The sequence below is a fragment of the Chinchilla lanigera genome, unplaced genomic scaffold (assembly GCF_000276665.1).
Source record: "Chinchilla lanigera isolate Chin_1 unplaced genomic scaffold, ChiLan1.0 scaffold00006, whole genome shotgun sequence".
Classification (NCBI taxonomy): domain Eukaryota; kingdom Metazoa; phylum Chordata; class Mammalia; order Rodentia; family Chinchillidae; genus Chinchilla; species Chinchilla lanigera.
In genome coordinates this window covers 38,523,326-38,542,364 of record NW_004955407.1, presented here as the reverse complement: position 1 = coordinate 38,542,364, position 19,039 = coordinate 38,523,326, and the positions used below count along the sequence as shown (strand labels likewise).

The window sequence follows — 19,039 nt, the reverse complement described above, 5'->3', positions numbered from 1 at the left end:
CCACTACAATAATGTTATTGATTTGAGATTACTCTATTGTACTGTGAGCATTTAGCTATAAACTTCCCTCTTTGAACTGCATTCATTATATGCTATGGGATTGGTGTGTTTGTTTCCATTATTGTTTGAGTATAAGAGTTTTTAAATTTTTCCTTGATATCTTCTGGGACAAATAAGTTGTTACAGAATGCATTATTTAATCTCCACGTGTGGTTTATTAACTAATGATCAACTGGATCACCCTGCTGAACTGAGTTAGTGTGGTGTGAGGGGTGGAAGACCCACCTCAGCATTGTTGCCAAGAGCATACAAGGAGAAGGGGAGGGGACGGTGGCAAGCTGTTGCTGGGAAGCTTGTCACACTGGCTTTTCTGATATGAACTCAGCTGTCGTCATCACCAGACAACCTTAGATCCTCGCTATTGCTGAGGATGGCTGCTGTTCTCTTCAGGGGAGCTCTGCTCCTTGAGTGTTGCTTTCTGGCTCCAGCACAGATCCCTCAGCCTGCTGGCACAGGTTTTTCATCCCACTGGCACAGTCTTTCTAGCTTCTACCACTGACCTTTGGGCCTTCCCAGTGCAGATCCTTGATACAGCCTTGCATTAGATATTGTCATGGGCTCTAGGCCTTCATTTGGACTCATGCAGGATATTGCCATGGGATCCAGGCCCTCACCTGGATTCTTTGGGTCTCTAGAATGTGGACAGATCTTTTGTACTCTGCATTTGATTTTTTGGGTGAAGATTATAAAATAATCCTATAAATTATGTGTCCTGCATTAAATCTATTCCCTTGCAAACACTGACTACAACACCATGTATTTGCATAATTTCTGTGGTTTCTTTTCTTGGTAATCTGTGGTTTTATTCCACTATGATCTGTTAGTATGCATGGGATTCTTTCAGTTCATTTGCACTAATTTCACCATGCTTTATTGCCTAAAACAGTGTGTATTCAAGAAAGCTCTACCTTTAATATAGCAGCACAATTTGTAATAGCCAAATTCACTTAGTTATTTTTCTCTTGTTGCTGGGAAAAAATACCTCATGCCAAAAATTAAGAAAGAAAAGGTTTATTTAGCTCAGTTTGTGGGGGGTCTCAGTCCATACTCGGCTGGCTCCAAGGCAGAGTGGTACATGGCCGAGGGCAACTGTTCATGGTGGCAGAAAATGGCAAAAACAGCAAGAGTTAAAAAGGAGGAACAGTGGGAAGAGCAAGCCTCTTTTCCTCCTTATATTGTATGCAGGCTACTCACCCCAGGGTGGGTATAGCACTCACATCCATAATCCCAGCATTGGATCACGGATCAATCATAAACTCTAGAAGCCTGCACCCATGACTGTATGAGGCCTTGGGGGGGACATCCAGACACAAACCATAGCACAAATCTTGGGAAAAGCCCAAGTGCCCATCACCTGGTGAATGGATAAAGAAAATGTGACTTTTTTATACAATGGAGTACTACTCTGCCATAAAGAAGGATAAGCTTGAGACATTTCTATGTAAATGGATGCAACCTGAGAGCATACTCTTAAATGAAATAAATTTGACACACATGTGTAAATACCACATTGTTTCTCTGGAGAAACTGAAAGTGTAAATAAGGACCAAAGTGTAGAATAGGTATTGTAAAATAAGAAGAAAATGTTCAAATGGGGAGGGGAATAGAGGAGGGTGGAGGGGGAAAGAGGTGAAAAGTAAAAAAAAATTTAAAAAGAAGAAAGAAATGAAAACAATGCTTTTTTACATGGGGAGGAAAGAGGAGTGGAAGGGAGGGTAGGGGAATGGGAGAAACAAAGGAACAAGTTATATCGTGTGCAGGCACAAATTGATGATTATGCAATCATTAAGTCTACCTAAAATGTACCAATAAAATTTTCTGATTGAAAAAAGTAAATATATAGATAGATAGATAGATGGATATCCCTGGTCAACTCAAGCACAAGGGACAGAGGGGCTGACCACAGCGCAGAGGTGGAGCAGGGCAGACACTGGACCTCAGCTCTTTTGTATATATTTTTCATTTCTGGTTTTATTTTTATTATTATGTTTGGAAAACATGTCTACATAGAGAAAGACTCTGGCCCACTCTACTGGCCCTGACATGGCTCAAATGAGCAACCTTCTTCCATTCTTTCTGTTCAGCCTGGAAAACTATGAGGAATGATCAGTTCTGCTGATTCTGTTTTTTTTTTTTTTGGTTTTTCTCCGGTACCGGGAACCGAACTCACGACCTTGCGCTTGCAAGGCAGGCGCTTTGCCACTGAGCTAAATCCCCAGCCCCAGTTCTGCTGATTCTGAAAAAAGGCACGGCAAGTCATAGAGGAGCAGGGTAGAGCCAGCACCATCTACGTGAGAACAATTTTAGCACAGAAGAGTCAGTTTTAGATTATACACAAGAAAAAAGGCTCAGGCAAAGTAATGTGACATGGGAGGTCATGTAATGCCAATGTGTAAGAACTGAGAAAAGCTATCAAAGGCAATGATGGGGTAACATAAATAAAGTTACAGAAGAAACCCCAGGCAAGAGAAAACTAAGTAATCCCTATGAAAAGGGGGTAAATTTTCAAGCTATATCATAGTCCTCCTCCATAAGGTCCTCCACATGAACACACCTCAGGCAAAGTCTTTCTGATCTACAAAATAGGCTCTCATATTTTTCCCAGAGTATTTTATCCTCGCATCCCTCTTTGTTTAGCCATTCATACTTCCTGGTGACACCTGGTGGAATAATTTGAGCCACAGCTCTGCATCTACTCACAAAGGCGACTGTAGAATAGAAAGCAAGTCCTATGGCTGTAGAAGGACAACCAGACATTGACAGGATATGATCGCAACTGCAATGGTTTAAGTAATCATCACAAATGGTTAAGTAGATCTTGCTCTTTTCAAGGCTTTCCAGGTGTTGGCTTTCATAATCACCAGCTTGAAGAATGTCAGAGACCAGCAGAATGATAACCAGAGAATGAATAAACCTGCCCAGAGTCTCTGAGCCATCAGTGGCAAAAAAAAAAAGTATGATAATCCACGCCCCTTGGTCTTTAATATAGTGGCACAGGTTTTATTTTTTTCCAGTACCGGGAATTGAACTAATGACCTTGCGTTTGCCAGGCAGGTGCTGTGCCGCTGAGCTAAATCCCCAGCCCCTCTGGCACACTTTTTTTTTATTTTAAAAATTAAAAAACTGACAAAACAACAATGAAGACAAAATCAAAACAACACAAAAACAACAAAAGTGATACATGACCTCAAAACAAAATGATAGGAATTTACAGTGGTTGCTATATTACATACTTTTATCTTCAACAAAGTTGCTCAGTTCACTAGCCATAAGAGTGTAAGATTGATCAAACAAAGACAGTAACAAGTATAAATAAATAAATAAATAAAACATTGAAAATGATGCAGAGCTTCACCATACAAGATGGTAGGAATTCAACAATGGTTTGTATACTGCATATTGTTTTCAGATCAGTCGTTCTGATTACCCAATTCAAGCATGCAAAATTGGTCAAGAAAAAAGAAAATTTTAAGCATTGACTGTTCCTCTCAGTAAACCACAGACATCAGCAATACACCTATTCCAGCTCTCCTTATACATACATATAAATTTTCTTTTTCATTTAAAAAAAAACCCAAAATAACAAAAACAAATTCACAAACAAAACAGCATAGAGAGCAATAAAAATGATCCAGAATTTCAAAACATGGTGATAGGATATTAACAGTGGTTGTTATATTATATAATGTCATCTTCAAAGTGGTTGCACATATAACCAGATATAGGCATGTAAGATTGACCAATTACATATTAACAGTTCCTTTCAGTAAACCAACAGATATTAGTAGTACAATTATCCTAGCTATTCTGTGTATACATATACATATTTTTCCCTCTCCCTTCTTTCTTTTTCCTCTCTCCTCCTTCATCCCAACTGCTCCTTCCTATTTGAGTAGTTTCTTTTCCCTTTCACAATATCTATTGTACCTTTCAGATTTTATTTACTCTTTCAGGTTCTTATAGTACAGAGGAAATCCGATGTTTACACATGTGAATCTAATTTATTTCACTAATGAGTATGGTCTCTAGTTGCATCTATTTACCTATAAAAGCCTCTAGTTTATCTCTTTTTATACCTAGGTAATACTCCATTGTATAAAAATACCACATCTTTTTTATCCATTCCTCAGTTGATGGACATCTGGGTTGTTTCCAAGATTTAGCTATTACAAATTGTGCTGCTATAAACATGGGTGCACATATAACACTGTGGTATGATGTTTTCAGTTCTTCTGGAAAAGTACCCAGGAGGGGAATAGCTGGGTTGAATGGGACTTCTAATCTTAGTTTACTGAGGAATCTCCAGACTGATTTCCACAGTGGTTGCACCAGTCTACACTCCCACCAACAGTAGAGAAGGGTTCCTTTTTCCCCACAGCCCCTCCATAGCATTTGTTATGGGTTCTTTTCTTGAAAGCCATTCTTTCTGGGGTGAGATGGAATCTCAGTGTTGTCTTAATTTGCATTTCTTGAATGACTAATGACATAGAATATTTTTTCATGTATTTATTTTCCATTTGTATTTCTTCATGTGAGAAGGGTGTATTCATCTCAGATGCCCATTTTTGTATTGGATCTTTGAATTTTGGGGGCCTGATTTTTAAAAATTTCTTTATATGTTCTAGACAGGAGTCCTTTGTCTGAGGGACAGTGGGCTAAATTTTTTTCCCAATTCATGGGTTTTGTTTTCACCCTGTTGGTGATTTCCTTTAACGTGTAAAAACTTTTTACTAAGATGAGATCCCAGTTGATTCTTCGGAGTATTTCCCGTGCAGTTTGGTTTTTGTTCAGGAACTCTCCACCTACCCCTATGTCTTCAAGACTTCCACCTACTATCTATTCCAGTAGATCTGGTGTTTCTGTTTTAATATTTAGATCTTTCAGCCATCTTAACTTTATTTTGGTGCATAGTGATAGGCTTGGGTCTAGTTTTAGTCTTCAGCATGTGGAAAGCCACTTTTACCAGCACCATTTTTTATTTTTTTATTTTTATTTTTTTGGTTTTTCTCCGGTACCAGGAACCAAACTCACGACCTTGCGCTTGCCAGGCAGGCGCTTTTGCCGCTGAGCTAAATCCCCAGCCCCCAGCACCATTTTTTAAAGAGGCTCTCTTGCTTCCAGTGAACGTGTTTGGCCCCTTTGTCAAAGATAAGGCGGCTGAGTGTGTTTGTAGTTGTGCCTGCATCTTCTAATCTGTTCCACTAATCCTCAGATCTGTACTTTTTTTGTGCTGATTTTATCATAGTAGCTTTGTAATATAATTTCAAATCAGGGATTGTGATGCCTCTTGCCTTTTCTTTGTTGCCCAGGATTGCCTTTGTTGAACTCAGATAAAACAGCTGTTTACAGATTGGGCAGAGAGACAAACAAACAAAAAACACACAAGGCAATTTGCTTATAAAATCAGAGTGCACTCAAATATATTTTGACTAAATATAACCATAATAATTTCTTTTGACTTAGGAGTGGGGCTATTGCCTGAGTAACTTCTGGAAAATCTAACAGGTTTTCCCCTGCATTTGCAGTTAACATGGGTTCCCCAGGGCCAAGGGACAGGGACCAATGACCTGGTCAATCTGAAACTTCCCCTGATTCCACTACAAACACTTTCTCTTTCCTTTGTTTCTCCTCGTCTAGCAGCTTTGGACACTCTCACTTTAAGCGTCCCTTCTCTTTACAGTGGGGACGTTGGTCTGGATCCAAGGGAATGCAATTGCCTTCTCCTTGTTTACCCTTCTTTCCTCTCTCCCTAGTTCCCTTGCCTCCTTCCTGTAAGCCGCTAACATCTCTTTCCTCTGCTCCTGCTTAAACTTCCATTCTGTGTCCTCTCTGTCATGAAACGAATTTTGGGCAGTCTCTATTAGCGGGGACAAGTTCATCTCTATAATACCTTCCAAATTCTGCAGCTTGTGACACTTTTGCCACTTTATGTAGGTCAGTGGGGTGACAAGCCACAGAAAGAAGCCCTTTCCTCAAAGCCTGATGATTTTTCCTGTATTTAATCTCGTTTGTTTCTCAGCCACCTTTAAAATCCTTTTTGTCTCCTCTGAAGAAAACAAAGTTAACACTATCTGTTGACAATCACCCCAGGTGGGGCAGTCAATCTCAAACACCACTTCCAGCAAAGTAATCAAAGCCTGAGTTTGCTCTGAAAAGGGGGATTTTCAGTTCCCCAATTGCAGAATGAGGGTTTTCTCCCAGCTTCATCATAGCAGTCTGCTAGAGAGGCAAGACTGGGATCAGACCTGAGGAGGAGACTTCCTTGTCTGAATCTGCTGTGGACTTGGGGGAAAGCTGCCTGCGGTGGCGAGAACAGAAAGCCACAGGGGCAGTGCCTCAGCTGCGGAGGAATCTCCTGTTGAGGCAAGCAAGTGGGTGTGCAGGATGCGGGGGTGTGGAGGGGTGGGGGTTGAGTTGGGAGACAAAAGGATCATCTTTCTCAGGGGCTGAGGGCAAAATAGGGGGTTTCTGCTTAGGGGACTGATGGAGACCACTACAAAGTGGCTCTGAGCAGGATTTAATATTAGCCAATTGGCCTTCTGTGTTTACTTGTGAGCTGTCCAAAGCTTAGGCGCCTTGTCTGAAGATGGGCAGTGGACTCATAGTAAGTGAACCTCTGGGAGTCGCTGGTCACCCTGAGGCCTGCATTAGCCTGTGAAGCTGTGATGCCTCAAAGGACAAGATAAGGCCACAGCTGAGGACGTCTGGCTCCAACCCCAATTAACTACGAGGGGACTGCAGCTGCAGGCTCCACACTCCTACAATAGATACAACCTAAAGATAAGGAAGTTCTTCTGATTGACATAATTTACTACTTGGGAAAATTCTCCCAAGGTCGTGCTAGATTTCTGTGTTTTCTTGAGTATCCTCCTCCTTTGTTTGAAAACCAAATAAATATGGGCTGCCCAGAGAAGTCTTTGTCTAAACTCAGAGAATACTGAAGCTGTAAGAGAGTGAGAGCTTCTTGGAGCCCTGAAAGCATTTCAGTTGTCTCATTTATTTAAACATTTGCCATCCACTTGCTTGAGAGATTGTGGGCCTGATCAGATTGTGATAACTAACGGTTATTTAACCCAGTAGGGGACCTTTCTTTAATTACCAGAACTTGATCTAGGAATCCACAAACACACATCACCTTTAAGTTTGTTAAAATTCTTAATCATGCATAAACTAGAATGGTGGGCTTACTGTTTGTTAAACCCATGATAGCTCAATTTAGAGCAAAGAGAGAGAGCAGTTTACCTTAGCAGGTCTTTGCTCCCCGCCTCAGCTAACAATCCAAACGAGAGCCTGAGGCTGCAGCAACCTGAAATCACAGGTGCATTTGGGAGACAAACACAGAGCAAACAAACACAGACAAACACAGCAAAGCAATCCCAGGAATCATGAATCACCTCCGACCATTAATTTGAAAAAAATTTTAGAGTCCAAAACTGACCAAATTCAAAACAAACTCAGAGACAAACTCTGCCCAAACTCAGAGACAAAACCCTGAACAGACTCAGAGGCGAATCTCTGCACAGACCCTCAGCTACACTGAGACCAGACAGCTCCCACATCTAGCAGCCCAGCCCATCCAATTCTCAGCCTGGAAAAAGAAACCCAATGTAAACAACAGGATCCAATTTAAAATCTTACCTATGTCGGAGAACAGGCTTTGTCTTTCTTGCTTATGTTGCCTTAGCATCCCAGTATGCAGTTGTCCCAGGTGGCCAGCTGAAATGCCACCTGAAGAGTGGCTGGTGAAGCCGGGAGGCATAGGGCTTCCTCAAGTGAGAGTATTTTTTTGTTTTTTTGTTTTTTTGCCAATCTCGAGCTCAGGGCCTCCATCTGATACAGCAAGCTAGTTCATGAAGAAAGGCACTCACAAGAAAACCAAAAAGGCAGGAACAAACAAAGCTTTATTGGAGCCGGCTGACAGACAGTCTCTAACCAGGAGCCAATCTGGGTCTCACCTTCAGTTTAAGTACATTTTAGGTTTCTAGAGTAACCATTACCTCATTTTTGGGAATCTTACAAGAATGTCACAATTATCACAAGTTTACTTCTTCTAGAAGGTCAGACAACCAAATTCCACATGACCCCTGCAGTTTAACTTTTAGTTTACTTCCCAGTTTGTCCTGTTTGTTCTGTTCCCATTTTATGACTCTGTTCTGCTCTGAGTTGATAACTGACCAAGGTGACTGGGGTGAACTATAGTTTATGTGAACTTTAAGTGACTTTTCTTAATATGGGGTTAAAAACAGAAAAATGGAGTTTCTCTTGCCTTATCAGCAGGGCCCAGGCATGTGGATTCTCCCAGTGGAGATAAGTCCTGGCTTCTTCTCTCACCGGCTGCTGATCCAGTGGTATAGGGGGATCACTTTTTTTTATCTTTTTCCTATTCCCCTACCCTCCTTTCAACCCCTACTCCCCTTCCCATTTACAAGTGCTTTCTTTAGCCAGGCATGTTGGTGCATGTCTGTAATCGCAGCACTTGGAAGGCTGAGATAGGAGGATTATTGCGAGTTCAAGGCCAGCCTGGGCTACAAAGTGAGCTCAAGACCAGCCTGAACTGCATAGCAGAGACCCTGTCTCCAAAAGACAAACAAACAAAAAACAAATGCTTCTTTCCTTGTTTTCCTTCTTTTTAATGTCCCCCCTCACCATATTCCCCTCTCCATTTAGACATTTTCTTCCTATTTCTTCACAATATCGGTTATACATTCTGTCCTTATTTACACTAACAGCACAGTCTGTAATAGCCAAATCTTGGAAACAGCCCACATGCCCATCACCTGGTGAATGGATAAAGAAGATGTGGGTTTTTTTTTTTTTTTTTTTTTGGTTTTTCTCCGGTACCAGGAACCGAACTCACAACCTTGCGCTTGCCAGGCAGGCGCTTTTGCCGCTGAGCTAAATCCCCAGCCCCAGATGTGGGGTTTTTATACAATGGAGTACTACTCTGTCATAAAGAGAAAGTTCCATGTGCTTCTGAGAAAAATGAGTATTTTAATTTTGGATTCAGGGCTGGGGATATAGCTCAGCAGCATAAGCACTTGCCTGACAAGCCTGAGATCATGAGTTTGATTCCTGGTACCAAAAAAAAAAAAAAAAGATAATAATTTTGGACAAAACACTCTGTAGATATCTGTCCATTCTTTCGATGTGTCAGGCTGAGCTGGCACTGTCCTTCTGTTGCCTGTTTTCCCTCAGGCTCCATACTCAGGACAGAAATGAAGGATGTGGCCATGCTGTACTAGGACTTTACAGATGAAAGCTGTGCCCCAGATTTGACTTGTGGGCTATTGTGCTTGGACTCTGATCTACATGTGCTGAATTCTGGGATAATTCAGAGTCTGGGGGAGCAATGACTGTGGACTTTAAGACACTGGGATGGGACTGAGTTCTTCCTTCCCATCTCACAATGTGATCTGAACAACATACTTACTCTCCCTGGAGCTCTCTCCACAAGAGAAGGCTCAGTCAAGGTGTGCAAACTCAGGGGTCTGCAGGGTACTTCTCAGTTCATGGGCTTTGTTCTGAGAAAGGCTAACTTTGGAGATTTGGCACACTTAAGGCCCAGCCGCAGGATGGTGCCATGGAGCGGCAATGCTGCAAAGTTTGTGGTAGCTCCTTTCTGCCCTGATCCTTCTGTGCTAGCCCAGAGGCCTGCACAGTTGTGTGAAGGTCAGCCTATACCTGCTGGTCCAGGTCAGCATGGGACAAACAAGGGAGCCTCGATTGCTGTTGTGATGGGGAGCTGTGATGACCAGGGATCAGTTTCTCTGTGTTGGAGGCGTCTGATTAGAGAGACTTTGGTACTTGTTTTGTTTCATGTTAACTTACAGATGTGTCATTTGGAAGCGATGGTTAGTTCCTTGCCTAGATGAAGGAGGGAAGTCAGTGTCCAGCAAATTGTTAATTGTGACAGAACCACCCGTTTGTTCCACTTAGGCAAATCAATTCAAAGCCAGTTTGCGGGGGCAGTCACTGCCATGGTGGAAAGCATGAGAGACCCCTCATCCTTCAAAGCTGGTGTCTGCAGAAACTGGGATCCTCACATTGGTCCCACCACCTATTGGGACAAAGTCATGAAGATCCCAAGGACTGGGATGCAGCTCTGTGGTACAGCGTGTGTTTTGTGTGCGCAGACCCTAGGCTCCGTCTCTGTACTGAGGACCCCACACACATGGAGATTTCCCTGCAGCAGCGGGTGGGGCCTCCTCTCCGTGGCTCTGGGCCTCTCACGGTGCCAGGAGTGTGTGTGTGTAGGTGCCAAGCAGTGCTTCCCTGGCAGCTCTGCTTTATCCTTGGGCTGCTCCCACTGGGAGCCCTGGCCCTTGCTCACTGAGATTTGAACCCAGGGCCTTTGCACTGAGCTACAGTCTGAGCTATGTTTTATTATTTATTTTGACCCATAGGTTGCTAAGTTGCCAAGATCCCTAGGCTAGCCTGGAACTTGGGATCCTCCTGGCCTCCCTGAATGCTAGGATTACAGGTGTTTGCCACATACCCAGCTAGCTTCTCCTCATATGTGGAAGCATCACATCTGTTTATGTTCCCCCAAGTCCTGCAAGCTGAGACTTTTCAGCTCCCTCCTCTATGCATGGTGTGTGGGATTCTGGACACTGCAGTTGCATTTTATTTAAAAATCACTTCTTTCTCAAGACTGAGCAGTTGGAAGCTGTGCCAAGAAGTTATCTGGAGATGATGTTACTCCAGTGGTTGCAGGAAAAGGATTTTCAAATTGATTTTGGGGGCCTGGTGGGGTTTTTAGGTGGGTACCTGTGTGTGAGGTGCTAGGGGTGAACCTGGGGCCTCCTCATGCTAGCCAAGTGCTCCACCCTGAGCTATAGATGCCCCCAGCCTTTTTCATGGTACTTTCCCCCTGAGAAGATCTACTTTTGTCCTAGTCTGGATGCTGGTATGAACTCTTGAATCACAGGGCTGCAAGGGCCCGGTACCTGCATTGCCACTGCACCCCAAATCTCTGGAAGGCAGCCCCCAGAGCCCATTGGTAGCTGTCCTCCTGGGAGCTGAGGCAGGTTTTGCAAAATTTCCAAGAAACTGGAGAGACCAGGCAAGATTACAGGAGGACTTTATTAATGCATGACCCAGCCACTGGAATTGCTCAAAAGCAGGCTGGGCCCCAAACCAAGGAGAGGTCCCCTTTCATTCAATTTGTGGCATCAAGCAAGCTGAGATGCAGAATCGAAACTAGGCTGTTAGTCATCCTAGCAGCTAATGCCATCTTAGCCTTGTGTCTTGGTTACTTTTCTCTCATTGCTGAGACAAAATACCTGACACCCAAAATGAAGGAAGGAAAGGTTGACTTAGCTCACAGTTTGTGGAGGTTTCAGTCCATACTCAGCTGGCTCTAAGGCAGAGTGGCACATGGCAGAGGGCAACAGTTCATGGCAGTGGAAGACAGCAAAAGCAGCAAGAAGAAAAGGGAGGAGCAGCAGACAGAGGGAACAGCAAGCCTCTTTCCCTCCCTTACATTCTATGCAAATTAGTTGCCCCAGGGTGGGTGTAGCACTCACACCCATAATCCCAGCATAGACTGTGGATCAATCAAAAATCTAGAATAGAAGCCTGCCCCATGACTGCAAGAGGATTTGGGGGGACATGCAGACACAAACCATAACAGCTTGAGAGAAAACACATCCTTTGTGTTTCAGGATGTTAGGATGCTGGGAGGCTTGTTCACGACCTCATTGTTCGCTTGATCAGCTATCGTACACAGTATTGCCCCTCTAAGGAAGGAGATCCCAGTAGAGAGCTTCTTGGAGTGTCTCTTTCATCAGTGAGAGAAGCACAGGACCGGGAAGGGCTGCCCGAGGAGGTGCTTGCCTGGAGCTGAGAAGCTTTCACAGAGGGAGAGAGAGGCTGGGTTTCTCTCTGAGTTCTGCTTTCCTGGGAAACCAAAGGAGTCAAGTGCACAGTGGCCTCCCAGCTTGGGGCACTGTGAGAAGGCTCCACTTCTGTGCTCATGGGCATCCAAGGTTAGGACACCTGGTAGGTGTGACTTGGGTCCTGCTGAGCATTCCTAGTGGGTCCTTCTCACTCTGGCCCTGCCTGGCCACTCTGCCATCCTGGGGACACCTGGGACTCCTTAGAGAACCGTCCTCCACATGGCAGCAGGGGCCTCTGCTGCTTGTGTTCTGAGAAGCTGCTGTGTTTCTGAGACAAAAGATCAAGGGTCATTTGTCCCTGATTTTAGTGGGACACTCAGGACTGCAGCAGACCTGCCCTGCTGCCTACCAGCCCCAGAGAGAGGGGAGACCTCTGTGTCCCTCAGCCCAGTGCCCACCCAGCGGCCCGGAGGCCGGGCATAACTCTCAGTGATCAATGCACATTTTGACCTTTTGTTGCTTAAGCAAATGTTTTTTGTTTGCATGGGTTATGGAGAATATTTAGTTTTTTACAAATTAAAGCCCATAGAATACTTTAATGACCTTTTTTTCCTGCTTTCTTTTTAATGTCCTTTTCAATTTTGGTTTGCAATCTGTATCCTTTGTTTTTAAAAACCATTCCTCTTTAAATTTTAACAGGTCCCCAAATGATGCTATGACTTCGCTGACATTCTGATGATACAGCGTTCTCTGCATAAAATACAAAAAGATTAATTATTAGCATCTGTGACACTGTCAGTACATAATTTCCACTGCGATTTCTTGAGAAAATCATCATTCCATTCACAATGAAAACCTTGGCGATCAGAAGGAAATTGGTTGTTATCTACAGTGATGAATGAAATTAGAAAACAAAAATCCCTCTTCACTAAGAATTCTGTACCCAGTGACACTGTCCCTCACAGATGAGGGAGAAGTGAGGACATTCCCACAGACATGTGCTGGAAGTCCTAGCCAGGCAAGGAGCCCCAGAATGCCCCAGGGAAAAGCCGGTAAAGCCACCAACTGAACAGAACACGGGCACACAGGGCCAGCCCAACTGTCCCCAGCACCTTTCCGACACAGAGAGCCAGACCATGGGGGGATCCCCAGCCCATCCCAACTGTCACCAGCAGGGGAGAAGCGACCTGTCTCATCGCACAGCCTGGGGACCCCCCGTGTGACTGCTCCGGTGGAAGAGCAGAGAGGCTCAGGCAGGGGACACTGGTTTCTCTAGCTAGCGAGGCTGGAGCACCCACATCTGTAGGTGACACATTTCCAGGCTGACACGAGGGACATTCTCAGTGTTACTCTCCAAGTAGCATCATCCACGCATCGCTTCTTTCTGACTCCCTCTTTGGCTCGGCCCTGCCCTGGCCCCCTGTCCTGTCTGTGGACCTCCCTCAGGCAGAACACTTCCTCGCTTCTCTTCCTCCTGGGCCAGGCTCTGAGCAATCCTCCCGCCCCCCACAGGGCACTGCTCATCCTCAAGGTTTTCTCCTACACATCATGTGTTATAGAAAACGTTTGCTTGGAATACTGTCAGGAGTCTCTTGTTAGGTTACGAAAAAATCACTCTCAAACCTTAGAGTCGGGACCTAAGCCCAGCTCCACCAGCACACAGGGTCTGGTCTGCACCCTCGCCCAGAGGGTTGGCGCCCACACCCAGGGAAGCCGATGCCTTGTGGGGTGGGGTTCACGTCTCAGGAAGGGCACGGGTGCTGCTTCCACAGAGGCTAGCACAGAGGCACCCTACCCCTCGAGGCACAGTCCTGCAGGTCATTCAGATCCCCTGTGCTTGGGAAGGAGGACAGCGGTGAAAGCCAGGCCCACAGTCAGGGGCTCATGAGCGCTGGCAATGCCAGCGTGGCCTCTCATTTTATGGAAACTCAGGACTGGAAGGGACCAGTGCAGGACACACCATTCTGATTTTTGGCACCAGCTCAGGGTCTCGTCTTCTGCCGCCCTGGGTAGAACCTTGGGTAGGAGCCCGTCCGGGAGGAAGGAGCCTTCATGGCCTGCTAGTCTCACACATGGCGCAGCTCTTAGCACTGTGCCATTGGCACTGTGTTGCTGAATAAACACTGGAGGGGACACAAGCATCCAAACCCTAGCGGCTGTGGATTCCATCTTCCTCCTCCTGTCCCCAGCCTGTGAACTTTAAACCTGTGTCCCAGGAGCTCCAACGACCTTCAGCTCAGAGGTCACCACGGTCTCAGAACGCTCTTCCAACCCATCTTATCTTTAGCACAGTTGGCACATTTTAAGGTCCACACTATATTGACATTTGCTCAGATTTGAACACGATGCCCTTTTCTCCACATTTTGGAGTTGCTCCAGGAAGACAGGGCAAGGGCTTGTGGCTTTCTTGTTCACCCTTGCTCACACTGAGATGAAACCATGGACTCCATACTGGACAGGGAATGACCGCTGATACCATGGGGGGTGCCCTTCCTCATGGCACTCTCTCCAGCCCATGATTAGTAGCAGTGGGAACAAACGTCTCCGTAACTCCCCGGGCTCAGAGATAATTGAGACCTGTGTGGCCTGGAGGAGGGGCCCTTGTGTGCTTTCACATCATATATGAAGACGAAGGCAAGTGATCCAGTTCCTGCTGCCTAGCGCTGTGCTGAGAATCAGCAGCATGGTGGGAGATCCGGCACCGAGGAGCTATGGAGCGGGCACTTGGATGCTGTTCTGTTATATAAAACCTTCCACTCACTGTCTCGCTTACCTGCCCCCATGAGAACACACCTAAATACTGGCCCCTTGCCATGCAGACAGACCACTAGATAGTTCGTTTATCATGTATCTGTTCAATGCCTCTGCTGGACTGGTTTTGCTTTTTGCTTCTGATGTAGCACAGTCTCGTTTTCTGTTTCCTCCGGGGGCTGTGTTGCTCACTTCCGACCTGTTCTAAGGAAGCCCTGGGGTGCTCCAACACGGGGATCAGTCCTGCAGCCTCCGAAGGCACCCCATCAGGACCTGGCGGGCCTATGACTGGGCAAGGGGAAGACTTTCGCCAAGATTTCCTCTGAAAGTTGAGCACGTGGCTTCTGCTTCTGGTGCGTGAAAGCAGCACAAACCTGAACCTCAGTCAGGGGAGGTACCAAGGAGCCTTTAGCTCCAGGAGGTGTCTCCTCCCCTCTCCCCTGGGCACTGTGTGCGACCCTGCGTGCTTGCTCTTGCTTACTGTGACTTGCTTTAGTTTCCCACATCTGGGCCAGGGACCCTCCCTGGGCCGCCGCCTCCAGCCCGCCCCGGGCACACATCCTGCTCCCTCTCCACAGAGATGGCAGCCGTGAAAGTGGGCGCTCCCAAGTGGCACTGGGTCTGCTCTTGAGTCCCGCATAGCTTCCAGGTGGGGAGCCAGGGGCAGGGCTCCTGAGCATTTGCTTCCCCCTCAGTTCTATGTGTGTGACGGGCGTGGACCCAGCCGGCTCCTGTGTCTTGGCTTCGGCTGGGGAGGGTGCTGCCCTCCGAGCACAGGTGGGCAGCGGACGCTCGGGGGCAGGGCTGTCCAGGACGTGGGCGCTGCCCAGGGCACAGCCGATCCTGGGGTGTCATGGGGGGCCGCGCAGGCCGTGCCCTCGCCTGCCTGTCTTCCCGCCCCCCTCAGGGCCGCCCGTGCCTGTCACACCGGGCTCCTCAGCCCCTTCCCCAGCAGGTGCTGCGCGGCCCGCACACGGCACCCGGGGCTCTGCTGGGGGCTCCGGGCTGCAGCTGGACAGTGCTCTGGGGTGTGCAGCACGGTGGGAGCATTTAGCCCCCTGGATGTGTATTTTAAAAGAGAGGAAGACTTCAATTTTATTTCAATAAAATTTTATTAAATGTATGAAATTTTAATAAATTTATTAAACTAAAATTTCCTATCCATGCCACACATGGATTGGAAAACAACAAAAAAACTAAAAGGTGACTTCCAGGTGCAGGAGGGAGGGCCGGGATGCTGGAGTCCTTCCTGCAAGGTGGAGTGTCCTGAGCTGTCCTGCAGCCTGACGACCAGCTGCCAGGGAGGGGGAAAGATGGGGACACGGGTCAGGCTGGGCAGCTGCTACCTGTGCAGCTCCAGATCCCCCGGCTGCACAGAAGTGGGTGGTGGCTCCCCCTGCCCTGCTCCTGTTCTCCCTCGAATGCTGCAGCTGGGGAGCAGTTCTGGCCTGAAGTGGCAGGAGAGGGGCAGGAGAAAAGACTCCATGACAGCCCTTCCCTGAGTATTTCCCAAGGCCGAGCAGCCGCCTCCTGCCAGAGAAGCCCCAGCCGCTGACCCACAGCACACAGCATCCCCACTCGGGCCCACCCCCGGTCGTGGTCCCAGCCTCTTCCTTGGCTCCTGGCCAGTGGCAGCCTCTGCAGCCTCCTCCTCAGTGTGGGGCCCAGTGTGACCCCTGCTGCCACCCCCAGGCACCCACCCAGCCTCTCACCCTGGAGATCCTTCGCACCTAGTGGGCTCCGGGTCGGCTCAGGAGTCCGCACACTTGTGGGATGATTTGCGAGTCTGGCAGGTTGACGAGTGCATAGGCCACCAGCTGCTTCAGGCTGGCCAGGTCTGGGCAGTGGCAAAAGTCTCCTGGGTACTGGAGCAGCCAGGTCTCCAGGAGGGAGCTCAGAGCGCTGGGGCAGGCGGGCAGCAGAGTCAGAGGCCTGGCCTCGCCCCCTCCCCGCCCTAGCCTGTCGGGGACCCTGAAGGGAGGGCTGCCTGGCAGAGCCCGCCCTGCCCAGGGGCAGCTGGGCACCCAGTCCAGGGTGTGGGGCCCACGCATGAGCTGTCCGAACCCCACACCTCCCAGGCAGCCTCCATACAGGATGGCGTGGGCTCTCCTTGCTGGGAATGGGCTGTCTGCATATGGATCCTCACAGGTACCTGCTCTGAGCCCGGCCACCCTTGCTCGCCGCATGCGCGGGACCCTGGCCACACTTCTCTGTCTTCCTCCTGCTGGAGGTGCGGCCCCGGACCGCAGCCTCTAGCGGGACTCAATGAAAACTGAGGGAGCCCCGGTTTTGCCAGCCCCACGGAAGCCCAGTTCCTCAGAGGATCCCCACTCTGCAGACAGGAGCTCTCCCTCTTAGCCCCAAGCCCTCTCACCTCTTGTTTTGCTGGTCCTCCTCAGAGTCGGGGTGGAAGAACCTGTACCTAGAAGGGCCGGCAGGGTGTGACCTTTGAGCACCCACTGTCCCCACCTGCCAGGATGTCTAGGGGACGACCTGATTCCGGGGATGGGGATGGAGGCAGGAGAGGCTGAGAGGTTTGTCTGTGCTGCTCCCTGAACCACAGTGAAGTGTCAGGAAAGGTGCCTGCACACAGTAGGTGCTTTGTACATATTTGTGCAGTGAATGAACCCAGCCAGCAGTTTCCTGATATCTCAGTCTGCTGGGCTCACGTCTGCCCCTAGGGGTCGCAGCTCAGGATTCATATAGGCAGGAACCTGGGAAAGGGAGGCCCCGGGGAACAGCTCCTTCCTGGGGCAGGGGAAGCCCCACAGTCCCAGGGCACTCCCCCTGCACAGAGCCAGACCTGGGTGGGTGCTGTGGTGCCTCAGCCAGCTTGGTCCTGTCTATACCATCAGAGGGGTGTCCTCTGAGCACCCCAATTTCCACAGAGCAAAATGGGCACAGAACAGTGCCACACATTCCCAAGAGGCACCGAGGAGTTGGTGGGTCCCCTGGCTTGGAGGTGGGGCTCACCTGAGGAACAGCAGATCCAGCACCTGCCGCGTGGTGGCGAACCTCCTGTAGGTGGACAGGAACGCGGGCACGAAGAAGGGGTCCCCTCGGCGATGGGCAGGCACCAGCTGGTTCACCAGCTTCTTCAGGGTGCCTGGCTCCAGGCTCCCCGCCCGGCGGGCCTCTTCCAGCCGGGGGGCAAACTCATTTGCACCCTGAGGTGGCAGCAAGAAGGGAGAGTTCAAGCTTGGAAACTGTCGCCAACCCGGTAGAGCTCAGCACCCAAGGGAGACAGTGTGGCCAGAAGCCCCTTGATTCTCACATACTCACACACACACTCACCACACACCTCCCAGGCGGGGGCTGGGCAACCCGGGGGTCAGTGCTGGGCTGGCTGACCCTGACCTGTCCTGGGCTCTTCCGTGTCACACTTGGGATCCTTGTGTTAATACGCCTGAGGCTCAGGGGGCGACAGGTGTCCCAGTGTGTCTGTATTTGGACAAGGCCTCCACTCCACTCTCTCTTGTGTCCTGAGCCTGGGCTATTTGTGCGACAACACGACCACATCCTCTTGTTCGTCGAGTCTCTCCACAAGCAACTAGAGCCAGCCAGCCTCTGGGGTTCCAAGTTCTGTTTGGTGCGCTGTCAAGGAAGTGAGGTCACTTTCTGTTGTCCCCTTCTCAAAGCGGAAGCTGCAAAGACATCCCAGCCTGCTGGCTGCTTCTTCCTAACCTGCCTGGGTCAAAACTGGACATACCCCACCCTGTGCTCCTATCTGCACACAGACTCCAGTGCATCTGGGTCCTGGTGGGCAGAGAAAGCTGGTTTAAGGACTAGGCCCTCCCACTTAGTGTACAGTTTAGGGGCTTGGGTCAAGGCGTCAAGGATTAGAGTCAGGTTAGGGTGAAGGGTTCATCTGAGAACTAGTGTGATGTCTAGGGCTCTTCTTGGGGTTAGGGTGAGTGTCAGGGTATGGCCTTGAAGCAGGTTTGAGTAGTTACCTCACTGGGTCGGCTGAGGAAATTGGGGTTAGGTTAGGTTGTGACTTTTACATGAAGGTCAAGGTTAGGGTTATGTGTCATTGTGTGTCTGTCAGAGCAGACCTCCCCTACTCCCTGCCTGACCTCATACAAAGGAAAGACCAAGTGCCCCACAACCTAGTACCCAGCCAGCAGCCTAGAGGCTGGGCATAACCCTCAGTTATTCATGCACATTTTTACCTTTTGTAGTTTCAGCAAAAGATTTTGCTTGCATGGGTTATGGAGAATATTTAGTTGTTTTTTTTAGCAAATTATAGCCCATAGAATAAATTAATGTTCTTTTGGTTTGGGTTTGAAACCTATATTAGGCTATTCATTTTAATTTTGAGACATGGTCTCACTAAGTCACTAATTGCTTAGCCTAGGTTCAAACTTACGATCCTTGGCTTCAGCCTCCAG

General features: G+C 48.1%; 1 protein-coding gene across 2 annotated transcripts; it reads right to left on the bottom strand.

The window, feature by feature from the left end:
* Positions 1-15,856: 15,856 nt before the first annotated feature.
* Positions 15,857-18,210, bottom strand: LOC102029152 (ral guanine nucleotide dissociation stimulator-like). 2 transcript variants are annotated; one of them, XM_005375781.2, is made up of 5 exons: positions 18,006-18,210; positions 17,622-17,815; positions 17,023-17,070; positions 16,361-16,550; positions 15,857-15,942 (listed from the first exon to the last, which is right to left on the bottom strand). In XM_005375781.2, exons 1-4 carry the CDS (start codon positions 18,165-18,167, stop codon positions 16,379-16,381), a joined length of 576 nt encoding a protein of 191 aa, XP_005375838.1. In that variant the 5' UTR covers positions 18,168-18,210; the 3' UTR covers positions 15,857-15,942; positions 16,361-16,378. The 2 variants fall into 2 exon arrangements, with proteins under 2 accessions (XP_005375838.1, XP_005375837.1); XM_005375780.2 differs by having other exon boundaries at positions 16,379-16,550.
* Positions 18,211-19,039: the final 829 nt, after the last annotated feature.